We start from the raw sequence: 24,204 nt of genomic DNA, 5'->3' as shown, positions 1-24,204 counted from the left end.
ACTCTGGCAAATGTAGTAGGGTATTTAATGCACACAGAAAATTTGCATACTGTACACTGTATATAAATATATACTGCAGCAACAGTAAGTAGTATGCTAGTATGCTAAAGTGAACGTAGCCTACATCTTCAAAAACTGCCATGGACAGGAAGTCTCTCCTGTGACTTCCTCTCTCACACATTTTTCCTTCCTTCTCAGTCCTCTTTATATTCAAGGGTTTAGTTCCATTTAATGCTCTGTTTCTAAACTATATCTCTCTATATATAAATCCATTCCACCCCCTGCAGTCTGAATCCAGTCCATACTATACAAGGGCTTTACAAAAAAGCTAACTTTAAACAGCCATACAATGGCTAAACATAAACCATATCTCTACCATGATGTGTTATTCATTACATTTTATTCCAGTGTGTTGAAGTTGTCATTCTTGTTAACGTTTTAGTACTAAAAGTATATTTAGCAGTGTTAGTTGATGACAGAGGTGTGTAGGAGTGTGTGTGTAGGTTTAGAGTATGGTTTTGAGTGTGTGGGAGCGTGCTAGCCGCTATCCGAGGACGTGTGTGGTGCGGTAGAAGGTGATCTCCGTCGGTGCACGGATGACGCCCAGGAGCGTTCGGAGGTCTGCGAGGAGGGTCTGGTGAAGGTGAATCCGCGCTGGGTCAGCCCGTCCAGCAGGTGTTGCTGTTGCTGCTGTATGGCTTGTGAGAGCAGGCCAGGCAGAGCCTGCAGACTGATGTTTATGGAGTCCAGTTTTGCCTCTAGGTTACCGATCCGCTTTTCCAGCTCCTCGCTGCGCTCCTGCAGCTCTGATACCAGGTCGTACATCACATTCTGCGTCTGAGGAAGTGATAATCACAATAAATACACATAAAAAGACATGAATAAATAAGACTTACCCATACAAATGGTGTCCACTGGCATGGAAAAAACCTGCACATAGTATAAGGAAATTTTCTGACAAAAAAAAAAGAGGAAACATTCAGATTTTAATAACGAAATATTTAAACCATAACATTAATATATATATATATATATATATATATATATATATATATATATATATATATATATATATATATATATATATATAAAAAATCTAAACATAACTGTTTCAGTCTAAAGTGATAAAAGAGAAGATTAACTACATTTTGAGTAAAAATGTCTAGGAGTTGCACTCGACTTTTCTCCAGTGTTGTGGCGGATTTCCAAGTAAAACGGAATATTGAATAGCGGGCAGGGTTTTACTTTAGTGCTTCTCCTCTCTATCCCTCGCTCATAGAAAACTGATGGTTGGAGGGGAGTAGTAAAAGGGTTAATTCACCCAAATATGAAAATTCTGTCAGTAATTACTCACCCTCATGTTGTTCCAACCCCGTAAGACTTTCGTTCATCTTCGGAACACAAATTAAGATATTTTTGATTAAATCTGAGAGCTGGATCACTCCTCCATAGGCTTCTATTGTAATTGAAACTTGCCGGCCCAAAAGTTAGTAAAAACATTGTTAAAATAGTCCAAGTGACTAAGTTTATCAAGCGACAAGAATACTTTTTGTGCGCAAAACCCCCCAAAAATAACGACTTTATTCAACTATTCATTTTCTTCTGAGTGAGTTCAAGTAGTGTAACAGCGCAGCGCTTCTGGGTTGTACGTCAGAACGTAGGCTCACTATTGGCCGAAGCTGGTCATGTGTGTGATGCTGGCCAATAGTGAGCCTACGTTCTGACGTACAACCCAGAAGCGCTGCGCTGTTACACTACTTGAACTCACTCAGAGGAGTAAAATTTCTATTTTTATATTATATTTTTTATAAAAACATTTTATATTGGTTTAGACACCAATGTTGAAAACAGTTGTGCTGCTTAATATTTTTGTGGAAACCGAGATATATATATTTTTTCAGGATTCTTTGATGAATAGAAAGTTCAAAAGAACAGAATTTATTTCAAATAGAAATCTTTTGTAACATTATAAAAGTCTTTACGGTCACTTTTGATCAATTTAATGAATCCTTGCTGAATAAAAGTTCAATTCTTTTGAAAAAATCTTACTGACTACAAACTTTTGCATGGTAGAGTAGATAATATAGCCTGTCTTGCTGAAATTATAATTACTAAAACATATAAAATCTAATAGTCGGATACACACACAGCCACACAATCACTACAGAACAAGACCATGTTAAACAATTAGTGTGCAATTACTATAAATCTACTAAGGTGAACAAGCAATACAGTACGCACCTTTGCTAAGTCCACCAGCGTGTTTGCTTGGTCATTCAGCTTCCTTTGCTCCATCTTCACACTTCGCAGTCTGGGAAAAAAGAAGCCAGGGAGCAGGTGGACAGACAGAGAAAACAAGATGGGCCGCAAGGAAAGAAGACACACAGATATACAAGGGAGACAGGAGTTTATAGAGGAAGGAGTGCAAAAGGAAGTGCAGGAGGTTATGATGGGGTGTCAATGAAAAGAGCAGGGAAAAGAGGAAGAAACAGAGTTTGATAATTAGGCTGAAATCTAGAAGGTCTAAAGTGTCGCATTATGAATGTTTCCCCCGTTACATGATATGCCCACATGCAAACATTTACATTCCAGTTTTGTCCAGTCAGACATGCAAACTTATTCAGCCACAGGAGGTAAAATGAAAAAGAAAGGATTGAAAAGAACAACAATTGAGGCATCGTCCAAAACTCCATAAGCATATGGATATGGATTCTGTAGTACTACCTCAAAGTCAAGAAACTGTGCAGCAGAACTTTTTAGATGGTGATCTGATGCAGATAGAAACTTTCAGCAAAGTGGAATGGACAGTAATGAAATGCAGTTAGACAATTATGAAGTAATAAAGGGATGGAATAAATACATTTTAAATGTTTTAAAACCATGAAGTTGCTTTAAAGTCAACAAGAGATTTTTGTTTGAGATTGAGACTAAATTTGTATGTATATATGTTTACATTTTTGACAAAACAATCGCTGTAGTCCTGAATCAAGCCCTTAACAATAAATTATTTATAAAATCACAAGTAACTCACATACTTGGGTGCAGAATTCACATTTGAGTTATGGCTGTGTGTATTTTATATTGTTAAACCTGATATTCAAGTAGGGTAATGTTAACCAGACTTGTGATCGTAAATCATAAACTATAAATTGCTATGTAACACATTATCGTTTTTTTTTGGCAGCTGGTAGGCAGACCTACAGTACAACTTGACGTCAAGACAAAACAGCTCTACTGTAACAAGAACGGTGTAAAATGTGTGAAAACACACCTCGAACACCACCTTTGTAAAGTCAGCACTGAGACTACAGACAATAAAACTCAATGAGATGTAGCTGAAAACATTCATTATATCATGTCAGAATGGAGCCAGTGTAACATGTGCAAACAGATGAAGTGAATGTGCTGGACACATGGTCTGTGGTCCATGGTAATGACAGATGTGCTAGTAGTGATGAATTAGCATTAACCTAATGCTTCAGTGCCAATGAATTCAGAAAGCTGACACCAGAAACTCTCTAGCCGGGCTTTCCTCTAGGAAAGCATGGACAAAACCCGGAAGGGACAGGGAAGACGGCGAGGAGAGTTTTGTAAGAGTAGAATGAGGAACTTTGTCAGATCTTAAGAAAATGTCTTGAGAAAAATGCTTGTCAATGATACTCGCATGCAGAATATAAACATAACATGATGGCTTCTTCAAAAATACCATAAATGTCTTCTACAGAGTTAAAGCAACCTAAACCAATCCCAACCATCCATTTAATTCAAACTCTCCCTACCAACGCAAAAATTAAAAACAAGTGTGAAAAACTCAAGTGTGCAAGCTTTATGGAAAATAAAAGGTGGACACTTTGTAGTTTTCCACATGTGCTTGTACTGTTTTAAAGATGAACTCTCAATTTTGGGAGGGCCAAAATTGGTCTGTTTTTTTTCTGTACCCAGACCTCCATAGTTCCCTGCACTCCAGATGAAATCGTTACCTTCTCCGCAGTTCGAGAAACACAGGCCGATTTGAGTTTACGAAGCATTTCATGTGCAGATATTTATAGAATTTTATGATTGTATGCATTAGGCAAGGGAATGTTTATGTGGTCCCGTAAAAATAAAGGCCAAATACATTATAAATGAATTGTTGTGCTCAGCAGTCGCGCTTTCACTTTGACTGCGTGCCAAACAAAAGCAGGACTGGCGATTCACATCAGAGAACCTATAACACGGCCAGAAAATGTTACTGCACTTAAAGGATTAGAATAAAAAAAAAAAAAAAATCTTTTCATGATTTAATCAACCTTATGTTGTTCCAAACCTATATGGCTTTCTTTGACAAATTTTGCATAATGCACCGCTCACTCTTTTTTTGTGTGAATACGATGCATAAGGACCAGATCATTCAATTGAATTCAATTAATTCAGAGTCATTCATAATTCATTCACAAATCAGTATGACATACACATTTGGAACAACATGAGGGTGAGTAAATAATAACAGAATTTAGATTTTTTTGGGGTGAACGGTCCCTTTTAAAAGTGAATTAACCAAGTGAAAGGAAACGAGTACCAAATGCTGACTTGTGTCTAAAAGTCTCATGCAGTCTCTCAACATTCACTTTTGGTATTTCTCTAAACTCATCTCGATAAAAATGATTTGCAATAGATTTGTGTTTGCAAGAAAACACTGCAGACCACCAGACTAGCAGATTGTACATGGTGGTACGACTAAAAGGATCAAAGTGCAGTGTTCTTTGGAAATCTGGTACAGGCTACATGAATGAATTTCGGACATTGTGGCATCTGATCAATTTGAAGCTGAGAAGATGCGAAGAACCTTTCCTTTCAAGTACCTTAACAGGTTGGTAAACCATTCAAGTCTCATTTGTCTAAATATCCTTAATGGATATCAAGTCTAAACAAAAATGATGCCCAGCTTCAAATGTTTTTGAATGTTCAAATGTTCATCATGTTGGTTGATATTGCTGAATAAGACTTGTAAAAATGAAAAGAGGTTCCAATGGTAAGGAAAGAGAGAAGACATGACTTACTTCTGAGCTCTGCAGTGATTTAAGGCAAAACAAATGGAACACAGAATACATTTTTTAAAAACCTCAAGTTGCACACCACACCAAAAGTAAAAAAAAAAAAAAAGAAGTCATTTGATTTGCATCGCCAGACCATTTAGGAACATTTTTGTCTCCCTTCAATTTTTCATGGTATTTCCATAAATAGTGAAAAATGCTTTATTGCTTTTGCATGAGCTGAAGGTAAACCCTATTCTGTCCAGCACATATTCTGGGTGAGCTGAGAGCGAGTCATGTATCCAGGTTACTGTCTTCAACACCAGTGATGTTTCATTATGCTCAATACCAGTTTCACACTAAAAACTAATATTCTGTTGAACATTCTTTTATATAAGAAGTTAAAGATTAATATAAACAAATTAAATTAAAGCAATGGCAAGCTCAATTACTGTTGCTTCAAGTTTTTCCAAGGAATTATTCCAGTAAACAGTCGGTTATAAAGAACAAAGAAATAATTAACAGCAGTGAGTGGGTTTGGTTTTTTCTTGCCAGTATTATTGTTTGATTAATAACATCATAATAGACAGAGGCATTTACACTGCACTGGTCGGATATTGAGACAAACCTTGTTTTTTTGTTTTTTTTTGCCTGTTTACATTCACTTAATACAACCCGACTGTTTTTACATTAACATCTCGCCAAGACAAAGACCCACAATTATGTGGCTTGTTCAATAAACTAACCCTAATCCTCACTTCTTTTATATTCAACATCATCTTGGTACTGAAGTACTGTGGAAATCCTAGTCTAAGCCATTCTCAAGATTTCAGCCCATAATCTGACAGGTAAAACTCACAAAAAATTAGGGATGTGCCCAAAGACATGGAAAACTACGGAGACCCTAAAGGGACATGGTTTGGCTTACTGTGGTAGTCGGTTACACTACAGTACATCAGAGATGACTGACAGGGCGATGGAGGAGGATTTAGTGCGCAACAGATCCAAAGCGTCATTGACAAATATCTTATCTTGTAAAATATGCGGTCAGTACCGGCGCTCCCTATACACAGAGTGCGCCTGATTGGAAATTAGAAAGTGAAAGTAAAAAGCGAGCATTCAAAAGTCATTTTTTTAAAACCCTGCATATTGATACCCAAAATTATATACAATATTATTACCCAACTATATAATTGCGAGAGAACACAAAATCGCCTTCAATCTAATTTTTTTTTCTTCAATCACCATGTCCCTTTAGGGGCTCCGTAGTACACATCATTTCCTTTCTGAACATATTCAGCTTCGGGCACATCCCTACAAAAAAATGCTGTAAATAATTATAATACATTAGGAAGGAAATATGAGGTTCATTCTATTCAGTCTATAAGGTTCAATTCAGTTTCCAAAACTCCATATAAATTTTTGTATGCGAAAAGATTCCCTAAATTGGAAAGAGTAAACTTGAACTAAATCCAGGTTTATATAACCATACATTTTAGATTAATCTTTCATCTCATTTAAAAAAAAAGGTGGACAGCAAACGTAGAAATACAAAGATTAAATGTTGCGAATATACGTACTGGTGAATGGCCTGTAGAAACTTCCGCTGATGTTTTCGGACCTTGGCATGGTCAACCTTCTTCACAAGCTTTGTGTGTTTGTAGATTAGCCATGTTTCCCTGAGTACATTAGCAGCCGTGTTTTTCACCTGTCAGCAAATGAAGTCCAGTTAAGAAGATTATATTAAATATTCATTTTTAAAACATCAGTACAGCTAGACAGAAAGAGGTACAGGTACAGTATGTTTGGGAACTTACAGCAACATTACAATTTTAAAGTGAATACTCCTGAAATACAGTGTTAAGTGCTAGTTGTAGACACTGCATGTTCTGGTGAATTAGAGATATGGGTGAGATATGCTTGCCAGATTTTGTCTAGAAATTATATCATCAAGTGAATGTTGGCTAGTTCCCACAGCTTATGCACCGTCAACATTTGGCATTAAGTGCTTTTTGCAGTGAGTTTGACTGCTCCATTTAACACTTATGTTATACTTGCTTGTTTTTCACTTAGCTATAGGGTTATGTCAGTTAAATCTGTATATTAAAACATGCTCACTCTTTTGCAGAGTTGAGTGTCCATCATAAAGTTATGGACATGCTTTTCAGCCTTGGTGAGCTCTAGCTTCCGGGCTACGACAGCCACCACTAGGGCAGTGCAGCCGGCCCCCTGAAAAAAAAAAACACACAGACCACAACAATAATCTTATGCCCTGTCTACACAAAATGTGTTTTGGTCGATCGGATCACAAGTAGACGAGGGAGACACATCCTCGTTTACACCTGGTGTTTTAATGTCTCTTAACACCTGTCTCTTTTGTCCACTTTCTTCGAGGGGGGGGGTCTATCGGCGGTAAATGTATGGGTTTTTTCAGATCTTTCGATTTAATGTACAAAGTAAGCTTATGCAATTTACATATGAACGTGCATGGAGATGACGAAGAAACTGAGAGCAGCAGCTTTTGTTTCTGCTCCGACAGCCGCAAGACCACGCTGAACGCGGTGAGAGCGTGTTAGAAATCAGAAATGGTGCTTGGTATGTTTTTCATCTTTTTTTGTCCCATAATGTTTATGCATTAGGTCAGTAGGCGGACAGTAGCCGGACTTTTTTGTCTGTTCGAAAGCATTCGAACACATGAGCATCTACCCTATGAAAGCAATCTGGTCGAATGCATTTTCAACTACCTCTGGAAGTGGTCGAAAGTGGATAAGCTCAAAACGTTTTAAACCCCGTTTACACCTGGATTTAGCGTCCTCCACTTGTGATCCGATCAACCAAAACACATCTTAATACCAGGTGTAAACAGGACCATAGAGAGATAATTCAGAAAGCTTTTTATATATACAGTTCCTCTATAAAATGGCTTCACAGCTTGACTACGTTATGGCTGAGTGGATATTAATTACTGTAAAAAAATATGCAGATAAACCCACAAGGATGTAAATGTCTCAAAAACAGAATTTAATGCAAGACTTGAGATGCATTGTTTTTTATAAAAAGTTCCTCCACAAAATGGCTTTATGGCCTAATGATGTTATGGCTGAGTGGACACTAATAACTGTAAAATATATGCAGATAAACTCACAAGGACATAAATGTTTAAAAATAGAATTTAATGTAAGACTTGTACATAATTAGTAGGGTAAAAGAGAGACGCACCATGATTCCAGTAAGGAGACACACTCCCTTCCCACAGTACGTGTTAGGGACCATGTCACCATAACCAATAGACAGGAAGGTTATGGAGATTAACCACATGGCTCCCAAGAAGTTACTGGTGACTTCCAGTTTATCATGGTATCTGATGAGATAAAATAACAAGAAAAAAAAAAGCTGGGATTAATTCAAAAGAGTGACTAATTAATACCTCATAGAATCAATCTCAAAAGAGAAAAAGTTAAAGGTGACCCCTCTATGAGTTTATAAAATAAAAAAGCGAATTAATTAAAAATATAGAAATTTTAAATACATTTAAATTGATACAAATTATTAAATATAATACTAGCTACATTTATGCTGACAAACAAAATAAAACTTGAAAAAACGTAATAGAAATTATTTGTTTACAAAAAAATAAAAATGATTTTAAATTAAAAAAAATAAAAATGTAAAAACATTGAAATAAATGAATAAATACAATTGTAGCTACATTTATGTTGACAAAAAATAATTATCATAGCTCATTCCAGGTTTTCGGACAGTTTTACTTGATACAATGTGCTGCTGCTGCAATCATATTTTCATAGATTTGTCCTATTCTAAATTATATATTTACAAAAGCTATTTACAAATATTCCCCTGAAATTTGAACAGCGCTGCACATGGACACTGTAGCATGGCTCAAGCATAAAGAATGACCTGTCCGAATCAGCGGCCAGGTACACTTCACATTAGGGGTCTTTGAGAAGCCCAATCACATTTGAAGGGTAATCTTAAAAATGACCTAAAGTGGAATATCAATAAGTATTGAATGCAGCAGCATATATCAATATTCAGGCCTGACCGCACTGGATAAAAGGCGGACAGCTCAAATATAAATCAAGGTGCCTTTGTGTACATATTTTCAAAGCAGTGGTGTCCATATTCTGCTCGCAGGAACGAGAGGGCAGCCAGGGCCCATTAGATGGCTTGCTCTTCTTCCCCCAGTGTTCTAGCTCGGTCTTGTGTGGAGAATGCGTCTGTGTAAAACTATTGTGGAAGTCACAGTCCATTACACAAGCATAAAGAGGGTATATGGAAAAACATGCTGGCAGTGTAACCAAATCCAAAGCTGCCATGAACTCAGATAATGCACTGCTCTGACAGTATGGAGCACATAAGAGCATTCAGGCAGTTGATTTCAACAAAGGCACTTTAGCATTATCTCAAATCAGAGAACACTTGTTCCGAGAGCTTCATTTGTACACATCAAAGAATCTTAAACATAGATTCAACCCTTACAGAATTTTACCACGGTAACCACAGTTCCCGCCACTTACTACAGTAACTGCTACTGGAATAAAACTGTGTTAATTTGATATTCGCCACCGCCATTATCAGAAGTAAACAGAAATGTTCCAAAAGCTTCTTATAGTTTGTACAGCAGAAGCAAAAATTACAGTAACTATGGTATTTTGGTGATACTGTGGTTAGTTACCATGGTAAATTTCTGTTAAGGAAACAGAATGCCACCTATGTTGATTCTTTCAGATAAAAACATTCATAACAAAACAGTCTACTCATTTCAAGAAACACTCGCCCCAAACACCCTTAAACAAACATAAAGGATAAAATAATTAAAAAGTGATGAGGATGATGATTATGTCAACGTTTCAAAACGAGGACTTCCTTGGCCTCAAATCCGTCTTCCAACAGCATGAACCATGTGCTGACTATGGGGTAACTCTACATTTATGTTCAAATGAATCAATCAGTGAGTTTCCAGCTTCTATGTCCATGAATTTAACTGAGGACTCATTAGCTTGAGTGCTATTAAATGAGGCCTGTCGACTAGCCTCCCGACAAATGATTTAAAGCGAGGAGGTAACTGAGGCCATTTAGAGGCGAAGCGAAGGGAAATACAGTCTCAGAGGGTTCCAAAGGTGCTGATAAAGCACCTCTCCATTACTTCAACAGATTCATCCACTGTAACTCTTACACAGGACATGACAATACTGAAAAATAACAAGCTAGCATGACACCTGGCTAGCACATTAGCTTAGTTGGTGTCCTCATCACTTTTTCTCAACCTCAGTGGAAAAAATCATTGTCTAAATCTGTATTTTTGTCTTGCTTTCCAGTAACGATATGTAGGCATGCTTAAAACAAAATAAATGTATCTGAGAAGCAAAACTGTATAATGAGAGACCTGTATCATGATGTTTTTTTTTTAATTGTTTTAAGTATAAACACGACAATTTTTTTCAGATTTATTCTCAAAACAAGAAAAAAGTCAATGAGGTAAGGGAAAGAATCTACTTCATTGGAGATATGAGTGTTTCACAACTATGGGCGCTTTTATTGTTGTAAATGGTGAGACTTTTATTTTGTATTTTTTTTAACCTTGTTCCAGATCAAGTTTTTTAGACATAAAATATGCACAACCATCATTCATATAGTATTTAAAAAAATATAATAATCAAATAAAAACAATATTCTTACATTTTTATACACTTTAATACTTTTATTTTATTTATTTTATGTAAAAAAAATAGACCAGTCCTCAGTTGCATCATGGCCAACTGATAAAGTTTTACCTTAGTGTACTAAATTACTATGTAAAACAAAAAAACGAACAACACAACCATGCTGTAATATTGAGTGGGGAAAAAACGTATGAGAAGTGAAAGTGTTAAAAAAATACTTAAAAAGAAGAGATTCTGAAGAGTTTAGGTAAAAAACTACATTAATGAATTAGTTGGATCATTTAAATAATTATTTTCAGTCATAAAATATGAAAACCCATCATAAACCATTTAAATCTATAATAATCAAACAAAAATTTTTAACAATTCATATTTTTAATTGACAACTTAACCATTTTGTAATTATGTGTGGCTATTAAATAATAAGACTTTGTGGAAATTGTGGGAAAAAAAACCTCCTGGCTGTGATGCATTTATGTGAGCTGTCAGACATTATTAGTGAATAGTGTGTCTATATTCTAGAAGTGAAAAGTGCCCATAGTTGAAGAAAACCCATATATACACAATGGACTATTGTTGTGGTGCAGTGCAGTGAAGAAATATCAGATGATGTAGCATATATAGTCTAATGGGTAAGAAGTGGGTGCAGAACCTGGCTAAAGGGCTCAGGATGACCTGATTAGCATAGCTGTGCTGCTCTCTCTATGTTTATGGGTCATGACAACATACTGGATCTTTACTCTTCCCCACGGTCTAGGTCAAGATGGTATCTTGGTAAGAATAGCACTTTAGAGCACCAGAAAAGGTCAAATATCTGACAGCGCTTTAGGAAAAGAACAGGCTGCCATGAACATGATGACCACCATGTTGACACATGGTGTCAGCCGCGTGAAAATCCCAAAATCCAAAGAATGACTCAAAAATGTAATTACCTAACACTAAGAACCCTCTACAACAAAGGCTATAAGATGCCCGACCATTTATAGGAAAAAACAAATGAATCTGAATTTGGAAAAGAAAAGAATTTGGGATTTCCAGGATGCCAGCAAATTGCCGTTTTGCCAGTATAGCTCATCAAGAGAGATGAGCAGAAGCTAAGAGCCAAGTAATAGTTTTTCCTTGCAGATCACAGACTCACTTTGGACCCCTATCCAGCAGCAGCCATGTGGGAGAAACATAGAACAAAACACGCGTGAACAATGAAACACGCACACATTCGCTTGCCACTGACATCACATTTTAAAAAAGCAACAACATAGGGTCTTCTTGACCAACTGCATTTGATGGGGGGGAAAAAAATACCTAAATAGTTTAAGAAATCATTCACTCAAAAATAAAAAAGATTTACTCGCCTTCATGTTATTTCAAACCCATAACTGACTTTCTTTTGTGGAAGCATATCCTGGCCACTCTTTACTATGTAATAGGAAGTGAATGGGGACTTAAAAAGGGTTTTCTTTAAAGGGATAGTTCACCCCAAAATAAAAATTCCCCCATCATTTACTCACCCTCATGACGTTCCAAAGCCATAAGACGTTCGTTCATCTTTAAAACAGCTGAAGATCTTTTTGATGAAATCTGAGAGCTTTCTGTCCCTCCATTGACAACTGACATTTTGACACTCCAAAAAGTTCATAAAGAGATCGTAAAACTTATCCATATGAATTGAGCGATTTAGTCCAAATTGAGACACGATTACTTTATATGACGAACAGATTTAATTGAGACTTTTATTCATAAAATATTCATCAACGCACACATCAGTTATGGTTCGCTTGACGTGCGAAAACCAATGAGGTTCCTTCTCGTGTGTTATGCAGCACGTTTGAGCTTCTGGTTTTATGATCAGTGTTTTGATGTGAATAAAAGCTTATATTCAATCTGTTCATCCTATAAAGCGATCGAGTCTCTTCAGAACATTTGGACTAAACCACTCTATTCATATGGATTCGTTTTATCTCATAAATCGCTCAGATTCCATTAAAAATATCTTCATTTGTGTTCCGAAGATGAATGAAAGTCTTACGGGTTTAGAACGACATGAGGGTGAGTAAAATTATGACAGATTTTTTTTTTTTTTTGTGTGTGTGTGTGAACTAACCCTTTAAAATGACAAACAAACCAACATAAAATACCATACAAGTAATCAATATGACTTATGTGCCATATTTCAATACTTCTGAAGCCATTTGATAGCTTTGAGTGAAGAAAAGACAGACATTTAAGACGTTGTTACTTCTACTAAACTCTGAAATGGACAACAAAAGCCGTACGGACAACAAAAACAGTATATCAGCATCAGTGGCTCCAGGTTATAATTTCGATCTGTTCATCGCACAAATTATTTGATGACTCCGAAAGACATGGAAAATAGTGCATGAGTCAAATTGACGACTTTATGGTGCTTGTTTTGTCATTTTAATGCTTGACAGCCCCAGTCCCCATTCACTTACATTATATGGAAATGAGAAAAAAGAGCAGCCAGGATTTTTTTAATTAAATGTTTTTCTTAATTCACATTTTGTGTTCCATTGACAAAAGAAAATGATACAGCTTTGGAACAACGTGAGGGCTGCGTGAGGGAATATTCCTTTAATACTCCAGGTACAAAACAGTGTTTCTTAAGAAATCAAAGGTTTATCTCACCTCTCACAGACATGCACTGTCCAGGCAGCAATGATCCATGATGATATGCTGAAAACCAGCAGGACTGTGCCTGGGCAGATAGTCATCAAAGTCTTCATGACAAAGCGTGTGTTAAAGTTGATCTTATTGAGGGCTCCGATACTGCGTGACGAGGCGTCCGTAAAGAGCTTACTGTGCAGGAGCATGACTCGGCCAATCAGATACAGCCGCAGGAACATGGGGATGGAAAGGATGATGTCCACGTCTGCATCCGCCACAGACGGTAGGTAGGTGTAGGCCAGGCGGGCGGTCCATGTGAAGACGTACTGACCTGGAATAGGGTGGATGGCACACACCAGCAGCTCCAAAACAATGAAGAAGATACGCTCGTATGTCATGGCTATCCGCCAGTCATCTGCTCCATTGTCCACCATGAAGAGCTAGACGTTAGAGAGGGACATGTTTTTAAGGAATGAACAGATTCTCTGAACAGGACTATGATATTCACTGCAAAAAATATGACATTTTTACCTTATTTTCCATTAAAATATGCCAACATTTTTAAAACAAGACAGATTTACATGAGAGTATTGTGTGTGTGTTCAGTAATTAACAAATGTTTAGATATTATTTAATAGATTAAAATTATACTGTATAAAATGTACCATAATTTATTGTAGTCTAATATAATAACACATAAATGATATAAAAACATTCTTTGTGGTTTTAGTATTATGACTATGATATGGATTTTTCTTCTCTTTTGTTTCAATCAGGAATAAAGGTTTTCATTTGTTCATCCATTCTGTAATTTGACCATCATCTGATGTTCCAAGTCATTAAATAATGCCCACAAACCAACTGATTGACAGGCCTGTATTGAATTACATCTCCTATTAGCCATAAGCCCCACTTGTAATACCATCATTAATCAAAATCAGTGTCTTCTCTATAAAGACCTTTTAATGGATAGGTAAAATGGGACAGACACTGAATGCAGATATCAGGAATTACAAAAGCCAGGGCAAGTTTTCATTCTGCTGCTACTATAAGTCATTAGGAATTGGCATAAGTGTTTCCTCTGCAATCTTTTAGGCTCCTGTCTCAGTCTCTACTCTAGTTTATGGCTTCCAAGGCTGAGTCGGCTACTTACCTGAATCTCTCGTGCGTGGTACATAATAATCAGACAGAGCAGAATTACAGTGGAGAGGCTAATAAGGCATTTCAGTGCAAATGAATATGAGGATTCCTGCAGAGAAAGTGGAAAAAAACAACAACATTAGTTTAAATTTTTTATGTTCATATTGCTGATGTGTGTGTGTGTGTTTGTGTGTGTGGGCGTGTGTGTGTGTGGGCGTATGTACGTGCGTGCGTGTGTGTGAGAGAGAGAGAGTGTGTGTATGCTAGAAATGCCAGTAATGACAGTTTGATTACCAGGGAACACGCATACTGAGAAAACGTATGCCTTTAATGCACTTTATGTTTTACTTTAATGTTGCCCACAAGAGCAAATGTATTCATGAGGGATAGACAAACACAATTTCTTGACAGCTACAGTATAGTGTGCACAAGTCTTGAACATGTGCTATATGCAACATACAGCAGTTTGTGGAATTTCAACTGTAGGATTGATTATTTTTCTATTTCTGATGCATGAAAGCTAACTGTATAGAGCAGTTCAGTTTTTAGTCCTAAAAACCAGGAATAATTAGCATTTTTGAGTTATAGATTCCTTTGAGAATGGAATTTTTGGAATACCACTACTTACAATAATTGAAGAGTACATTAAGGTCTGTGGCTAATATTACTACTTGTTCTAACAGAAATTACACGCAGTCCCACTTTAAAAGTAAACGTCAAACAGTTTTTGCCCCAATGTTGCTAAGAGGTTGTCACATAAAGACTACAACAGTTTTGCTGATTTGTCCATCAAGTAAACTCAGATACTTGTGGAAGTTGTAGTTTATGTATACAATACAACTTATGCTTTGAAAGTACTGTTACTCAGAAAATCGAAAACTGCTATTCGAAAAAATTCCCCAATGGAACCAATATGGCAAATTAGCATTCCAGGTTCAGCCCAGAAATTCACATCATGACTGAATATTTTAATATATATAAACCCAGAGAACAGAATAGGTTGGAGGACCAGCTTAGAATGCAGACTGGTTTTAGATGTTCTTTCAGCCTGGTTGGGAGATTTTAGTATATAATACTGTTCAAAAGTTTGGGGTCGGTAATATTTTTAAAAATGTTTGTATAAGGGGTTTCTTATGTTCAGTAAGACTGCATTTATTGAATCAAAAATACAGTAAAAACAGTAATATTGTGAAATATTATTGAAATTTAAAATAACTGTTTTCTATATAAAAATATTTTAAAATGTAATTTATTCCTGTGATGCAAAGCTAAATTGTCAGTATCACTACTCCAGTCTTATTATTATCAATGTTGAAAACAGTTGCAGTGCTTAAAATGTTTGGGTAAACCATTTAAAAAAAAAAAAAAAAAAAAAAAAATTATATATATATATATATATATATATATCAGGATTCTTTGATGTATAGAAAGTTCAAAAACACAATTTATTTTTAATAGATATCTTTTGTAACATTATAAATGTCTGCACTGCCACTTTTGATCAATTTAATGCATCCTTGCTGAATGAAAGTATTAAATCTTTTTTTTTTTTTTTAAACGCACAGACCCCAAACTTTGATCGGTAGTAATATATATAAAATCTCCCAAACAGGCTGAAAACATCTTAAACCAGCCTGTATTCTAAGCTAGTCTTCCAACCTGGTCTGTTGTCTGGTTATAGACTGATTTAGCCAGTTTTAAGTTGGTCAATCTAGGAGCTCCAGGCCAACTACCGGTAGTCCATCTAAAACCAGCTTGTTGATTTTTTCTTCCAGCAGGGAAATATAGCATGTGTTCATATAATTCCAACAGATGTAGCAAACACTGATTTTACTGTACAAAGCACACCCATAAGTTCAATATAGAGTTTTTTTCACACACAATCGTGACTAGAAAGGAACTACCAACAATCAGCTCTTTCTGTCCCTCAATCTAAGCTCTTGTTCTTTCTCTCTGGGTGACAATCCTCATTATGAGATCAGTGCAATTGGAGCTCATTAAACCTTTCTGACTCTGCTGATACACTGGAACATGCTGTGCTGGCTAAGGTATTGAACTATGCTTTAGGGGAAGGTAAAAAAAGAAAAAAGAAATCACTCCCCAGGGATGTCTAACTAACTACAGAGCCAGCCATTCACTTAGGGCAAAAGAATCTGCAAACAGATTTACCATAGCACCATTTGAGAATGACACAACTTGTAGGTGACTATTTTAATGGTCCGGCTTGGAAACGAGCTAAACAGAGACTTTGAACCAACCCAAAGTCCTTTGGATTGACAAGATGGCCAACTGTGCTTAAAGGGTTAGTTGACCCAAAAATACTATAAAGTTTTAAAGTTATAAATATGGATTTTTTTTTTTTTACAAAAACGCATCACTTCACTTCAGAAGGTCTTTATTAACCCCCTGGAGCTGTGTGGAGTACTTTTATGATGGATGGTTGAGCTTTTTGGAGCTTCAAAAACTCAGACTCTATTCACTCCCATTATAAAGCTTGGAAGAGCCAGGATATTTTTTAATATAACTCAGATTTTGACTGAAAGAAGAAGGTCATATACACTTAGGATGTCTTGAGGGTGAGTAAATTATGGGATAACTTGTGGGTGAATTAACCCTTTAAATGTCTTCAATGATAATATACAATCATCATCTTTTCTTTCAAAAATAGCATTTTTGAATGTCTCTGAGGAGAAAACCTCAAATTAAAGATCTCTTGCTCTTACTATAACTGAGCCCATTAAGCTCCCTTCAATAATTAAGTAAGGATATAATTAAGGCCAATTAGCTCATTCGGGCCCTTTTGTATATAAGCTAAACCTTGGAGTGAAAGTGTGCAAATGCATATATGAACAATTACACGATGTAATGGTCAAGAACGTGTTATAAAGATTTCATTGATTGATTGACGCTCTTTGATGCCTCTAACCGTTAAGCAAGTGCACACAAAGTAGCAGATGTCAATGATGAATGCATCCTTTAGTGTTTTTAAATGATCATAAATAGATAAATCCCAGACTTCAATATGCTGCAGCATTTAATTACATGGTATGAATCAAAGTAGTAAGGATGAAATAAGTTGTATAAAGCTGATCTTGCAGAGGTCAACATGTAATATCTCCAGATACAACACTGACCTCCTAAAAAAGACCATCTTACACAAGCATGAATTTTAATGGTGGTTCAGGTTTATGCTGTTGAGCGCTGGTCTAACTTGTGGAACTTTCTTTACAAGAAACATTTTGTGACTATTGTTTTGAAAACTGTTGGATTATAAGATACAAACAGGTACGATTTTAAAACAGTTTAATCGGAAATCAATATCTCTTATCTCCATAATTATTTATATGGCGAAATGCTGTGTAATAAGTGGTATGACTGTATACCGTATCTCGTAAATGTCCGTCTAGTTTGAACTTGCCGCGCTGCAACTGGTTTCTGGTTGTTGAATGTTAGTGGTTACATTATAACAGTTAATGTGATGAACTACACCTGTGGTCACCCTGCTGAAGAAACCATCTTTTACCAGCCGGTTAAGATGGTTTGATGGTCTGTTGGCTAGTTTTAGGTTTTTGGGATTTTTTTGTACTTTTTTGCTAGTCAGACAGGAAAGAACGGCTGGGTAAACCGCCTTGGCCAGGCAGGGAGACCAGCTTAAACCAGCTTACGAACCAGTTGGCTAAAGGTTAGTCCGAGAACATCTTTAGCATCATTTGCTTGCAAATGGTTACTTGCCACTTGGTTTGATCATTCATTCATCTAATTCATCTAATGCAATGAAATTCAGAGTGACTTAAAGGGTTAGTTCATCCTAAAATGAAGTCATAATTTACTCATAATTCACCCTGCTGTTGTTCAAATGCCACATGCACTTCTTTCTTTTTTAGACCACAAAAGGAGAATTTAAAAAAGTCCATATAAATGGCAGTGAATAGCAACCAGCGTCCTTTTTAAAAAAGACGCAAAAGTGTCACAGAATGATCCCATGCGACACGTGCTGTATATTCCAAGTGTTCTGGGGGTATATGATAGGGTTTGGAGAAAATACAAAATTGTATGTATTATTTAACGAAATTGCCGCTGGGCTTCTCTGAAGCTCCACGCAATTCACTCCATCTTGCCCAGAAAAAGCACTCAAGTTATCAAGAAATCAAGATGAACAAAAACACGACATGAAATACAAACCATGTAGGCCTACCTTCTTCTCTGAAGTGAATATATCCGTTGTATTTGTCGAAACAAGAAGTTATCGAGTTCGCATCTGTCACCTGTCATTCTGACTGTCATAAGACAAACAGAGTTCCAGTCCGGTGATATTTGACTCAGTGAATAAAGTACACGGATAGTTTTTTAGGGATTTCTAGGTGTTATGTCGTGTTTTTGTCTATCTTGATTTCTCACAACTTGTGTGCTTTTTCTGGGTGAGTTGGAGTGAACTGCAGTGCTAATAGAGTCTCATGAACGTGCACTGCACAGAAGACCAACGGCCAAGGTCAAGGATTTTGTTAGCCTAAATAATACATAAAATTACATTTTTCACCAAACACTATCGTATACTCCCAGAACACATTTGTATCTAAGGCATGTGTTGCCTGGGATCATTCTGTGATACTTTTGTGACTTTAAAAAAAAGCTTAATTCTCCTTTTCTGGTCCATAAAAGAAAGAAGGGCAAACAGCATTGAGAAGACAGCAGGGTGAGTAATTTATGACTTAATTTTCATTTTAGGATGAGCTATCCCTTTAAGTGTGCAAAAACTCTTTGAGCCAACTCAAAACTTCAGAATATCCATGTCTGAGGAACTTTTACCTTTGTATAAACTCCCCAAGAGAGTTCAGTCTCCGTCACCATGACAACAATCCCAAACATCCCAAAAATCAGGGCGTAGTCGCTAAGGCGCTTGCGTTTCTCGAACAGCACCCTCCGGTGGCCGAGTTTATAGCCAATGTCCTTGTTCTTCTTATGCGGAGTGCTGCAGGGTCTTTGCCTCACAAGGTTCTCGCTGGACTGCTTACTAGGGTCTTCCCCGTTCCCTTTGGAGACCACCACCTCCAGGCTGGAAGAGTGCAGGGTCTGCAAAGGCTGTGTCTCAGAGTCCAGCTCTGCCAGGTTCCTCCGGGATGCCCCCAGACTGCCGTGTGGTCTGACTATGCCCCCATTGTACTTGCAGCTGTTCATGGCTATCTGAGGATACTGTGGGCCGCCGTGGGACAGGGAAGGCCCCGATCCAGCATGGCTCAGCCTGCTGGCATCCGCATTCACCTGCCAGAAACAAGAAGATGTTTTATAGATTGTATCATTGTCTTTTGTGTCCAGGATCTTGTGTACTGGCTGAGAGAGAGCACTGCCAATTCACAACAATGCCTGATTTAATGGATATTTCTTTAGAAAATTACATTATAAATGCCAGCATCTACAGGGTTCACAATGCATGCGGGAAGAGGGTTGTCTACTGACCGTGACTACTGAAAAAGCTTTCGGTCAGGTCATCTACTTTAAAAAATACATAACAGGTTAATTGGTATGAAATGCATCACAGGGTTAAATAAAGAAAAACTGAAACTTGTACAGTAATATCACTGAAATTTTCAACAAAAAACAGCTGATGGCCAATATATACTACGGGTCAAAAGTTTGGTGGCAGAGATGTTATTCCACAAGGAATGCGTTAAATTGATCAAAGTTTTCTATTTTTTTTTTAAAGTCTGTTCTTTTGAACTTTCTATTTAACACAGTGTATCACTGTTTCCACAAAAATATTAAGCAGCACAACCGTTTTCAACATTGATAATAATAAGAAATGTTTCTTGAGCACCAAATCAGCATATTAGAATGATTTCTGAAGGATCATGTGACACTGAAGACTGGAGTAATGATGATGAAAATCACAGAAATTAATTATATTCAAACAGAAAACGGTTATTTGTAATTGCAATAATATTTAACAATATTAGGTTACTGTTTTTACTGTACAAGTATGCAGCCTTGGTGAGAAAAAGAGAATTCTTTGAAAAACATTACAAAAATACTTTTGATTGGTAGTGTAATTCTGAGAATACAAATTAGTTAAAGATAAACTCAAACGCGCAAATGAAAACTTATTTTACATAACATTTACTCAAAATGAAAACATCAACAGAAATTGTTTACAATACATAGACAAAGCTGTCACTAGGAATTGAACAAAGAGAGACAAACACTTCTTTTAACTGACGAGTGGCCAAATATCATCCAATCACTATCAGCAACTAGTTCTTCCAGTCCCAGTAAAATACTATTAAAGGAAGTAGGACCAATTCCATAGCCAATCATAACAGAGGGTATTTACACAAGTCTAACATGTAAAGTGCTTCTAAAATTCCCAGGAGCCGTTCACACAGAAGGAGTTTTTCCATTCGACTGCGCTACTTCTCCATATTGACTCCACTCCACTTTTCACTCCACTGACCAACAACCTTTTGCTGTTAGAAACGTGTTCTGTGTGAATGGCCCATAAAGGCCCGTTCACACCAGGGACGACAACTACAAAAATAACGATAAAGATATAGTTCTAAAAATCTTTCTCAATATTAAAGAATAGCTCCACACCACAGCTATACCGATAACAGCACAGAGAAATTATAACGTTGGAATCACTTTCAGAGCGATTTTATCCAGCTTATGAACGATGAAAAAATACATAGTTATCGTTCTTGGTGTGAACGAGCCTTAAGGGTTAAAATTAGTCTTGTTAAAAATGTCAATAATAATAATAAAAAAAAAACAATGTAAAGCTGTAACATTAAAAGCACGGGATCATGGAAAAAAATGGGACCATGGAAATAGTTTTTCAAATTGTCCAGAAATTAATTATATTAGACCAATACATGTGGCAAAATACTTGCGATAATGCCTAAGATCATAAAAAAGCTTGTTCACAATAATCTCACATTATTAAATTATTTCTGGATTGAATTTTTATTCTACTGTTCTACATTTCGTGGCAATAAGGATCAGTTTCTGTTATCTAGCTACTGCTGCTGGGCTGACACAATGCCAACTCATTTGCAGAGACCTACTTCTGTAATGTCATTTTCTGATAGGCAGCTCACAACGTAGACCCACATTCGAACCGAATAGAGAGACGCCAATGGATTACAAATAAGAGTAATGACAGCTTCTTTAAAAAAAAATCCTAAATAACATATACATATCTAACATACATAATTATCACTCCTGATTAGGCATAGTTAACCAAAGCTAGTTGTGGCACCACCTGGAAACCCGTTCCTGTCACAAACCTGGTTTTGCTGGTTTACCTGAACCTTCTTAAAGATCACATTGAGTCCACGACCACTGCTTGAACCTCCATCCTCCTCGTTGAAAAATTCTGTTTCTCCATGTTACTGCATTAGGCTGTCTATATATATGCAGGAATTAGCACTGCTACTACTGGTGATAAGCTGAGCTTAGAAATAATACAATTCAGGACTAGAAAAACAAGCATTTAGGACCCCTAAAAGTATATTTCCATCAAGGCCCCTCATGCGAGACACTTCTCATGCAGTCTTTCACAAGGGTTTCTGCTCACATGGCAACAGAGAATATTTATTCTGTACTGCTTTTTGTTTGTCTCACTTTTTATGTTTGTTTTTAAAATAATTGTGGGAAGTTCTCCAAAAGTACAGTCTTGCTTAAACTAGGCCACTATGTTAAGACTGTGTCTTAAGAAATAGTTTGACCAACCAGCAGTTAGATAAGAGTTCAAATTAGACCAATCTAACTTTTTATGTAACTGATTTCTTTTATATGTAACTGAAAGTTGGGACCAGTCTTGAAAAAAAATGCAATCAAAATTCAATGTTACACTTGCTGTTTCTTTGTATCAATGTACTAGCCATTTCTGAGTGAATTTATTTAAGATTTTTTAAATAATAATAATTAATTACATGTATATAGCGCTTTTCTCGGCACTCAAAGGGCTTTACATAGAAGGGGGGATCTCCTCAACCACCACCAATGTGCAGCATCCCCCTGGATGATGCGACGGCAGCCATATTGCGCCAGAACGCCCACCACACACCAGCTTACTGGTGGAGAGGAGACAGAGTGATGAAGCCAATTGGTATATATATATGGGGATGATTAGGAGGCCATGATGGACAGAGGCCACTGGGCAAATTTGGCCAGGATGCCGGGGTTACACCCCTACTCTTTCGAAAGACATCCTGGGATTTTTTTGTGACCACAGAGAGTCAGGACCTCGGTTTAACGTCTCATCCGAAGCACGGTGCTCTTTGACAGTATAGTGTCCCCGTTACTTTACTGGGGCGTTAGGACCCACACAGACCACAGGGTGAGCACCCCCTGCTAGCCTCACTAACACCTCTTCCAGCAGCAACCTGGTTTTTCCAGAAGGTCTCCCATCCAGGTACTAACCAGGCTCAATCCTGCTTAGCTTTAGTGGGCAACCAGTCTTGGGCTACAGGGTGATATGGCTGCTGGCGACCTATTTTTGCAGTGTACGACCTATAAAAAACATAACAATAACATACAATCTAAACTTAAATGTAACAAAACCCATCCCCTAAACGAAATCATCATTGTAATAGGAAATAGTTACAGAACTGTAATTGTTTTCATACTATCAAAATCATAACTTTATCATACAATGTCAAGGCGTACAAATTAGTACGCATTTTTAATGAGAGTGTGATGGAAAAACAAGCTTGCAGAAGTATGAAACTCTAAGACAGAAAGGACACTTACTGAAGGAACACACACACACACACACACACTTGGAGAACTTCTCCTTCAACAGATGTCTCTGAAATACTGTAGGCTATAGAAAAAATATAGCTGCTTATGTGAACCTATAGTACCGTGGCCCAGTAGTGCACAACACAACGAAATTTAATAAGCAAACATAAGTTCACAACACAACGAAATTAAGCCACTACACAACTAAATAAATCCACAACGGAAATGAGCCACAGCACAACGGAAAATGTACAACACAACGGAAATAAGCCACAACACAACGAAATAAAGCCACAACACCACAAAATAAAGCCACAACATCACGAAATAGAGCCGCAACAGAACAGTTTTTCATGCCAGTGTATATCGACATTTATAACTTCAAAATCCCCTACATGAATTATAGCTTCGTATTTATACTCTAGAATGCTTTGACGCGCTACCACGGCGCATGATCCGGAACGTCGGTCAATTCCACCAAGTGGTTAAAACTTATAATTTGCATTAATTAAAATGACTTTTAACATTCAACAACAGACATGTTTAAAATCCAAAGCTTGATTGTATTGGACTTACTACAGGTGACTTTTTTCCAATACCTAATATTTTGTTTTAGGGAACAAAATTTCTGATTATATTATAATAAATTAAGTTTTAACCACTTGGTGGAATTGCCAGTCGTTCCCTTAGGGATCATGCGCTGTGGAAGCGGATCAAAGCATTCTCGAGTATAAATACGAAGCTATAATTCATGTAGGGGATTTTGAAGTAATATTTTATATACAATGGTTACATACTGTCAAAACTAATCCTGGTATTGATATCTTAAGACTGCCGACTCTATAGAACAATGGCAAGGAAAACGTCTCCGGTTACTTTCGTAACCTCGGTTCCCTGAAAGGCAGGGAACGAGACATTTACGTCGATGACGTAGTATGGGAACTCCTCCCCTTCTTCACTTCTGCTGAAATCTTATGGGCTAACGCCAGCTGGAGACAGCTGGCCAA

The 24,204-nt window shown here is 37.0% G+C and overlaps 1 protein-coding gene across 2 annotated transcripts in view; it reads right to left on the bottom strand.

Moving 5' to 3' along the window:
- kcnn1b (potassium intermediate/small conductance calcium-activated channel, subfamily N, member 1b) overlaps positions 1 to 24,204 on the bottom strand; it is a 37,151-nt gene continuing 12,947 nt past the window's right edge. The window contains exons 2-9 of one of the 2 annotated variants that reach the window (XM_056259680.1): positions 19,268 to 19,720; positions 14,475 to 14,570; positions 13,343 to 13,761; positions 8,232 to 8,373; positions 7,131 to 7,241; positions 6,593 to 6,720; positions 2,242 to 2,311; positions 1 to 837 (exon numbers count right to left, since the gene is read on the bottom strand). In XM_056259680.1, coding sequence (XP_056115655.1) covers positions 538 to 837; positions 2,242 to 2,311; positions 6,593 to 6,720; positions 7,131 to 7,241; positions 8,232 to 8,373; positions 13,343 to 13,761; positions 14,475 to 14,570; positions 19,268 to 19,720 — 1,719 coding nt within the window. In that variant the 3' untranslated portion in view covers positions 1 to 537. Of the gene's footprint in view, positions 838 to 2,241; positions 2,312 to 4,450; positions 5,049 to 6,592; positions 6,721 to 7,130; positions 7,242 to 8,231; positions 8,374 to 13,342; positions 13,762 to 14,474; positions 14,571 to 19,267; positions 19,721 to 24,204 lie in introns of those variants that run through there. The other variant, XM_056259681.1, reaches the window with a different exon arrangement.

The sequence above is a fragment of the Rhinichthys klamathensis genome, unplaced genomic scaffold, assembly GCF_029890125.1.
Source record: "Rhinichthys klamathensis goyatoka isolate OS25496 unplaced genomic scaffold, OSU_Roscu_1.1 h1tg000169l_1, whole genome shotgun sequence".
Classification (NCBI taxonomy): Eukaryota; Metazoa; Chordata; class Actinopteri; order Cypriniformes; family Leuciscidae; genus Rhinichthys; species Rhinichthys klamathensis.
This window is presented reverse-complemented; position numbering and strand designations above follow the sequence as displayed.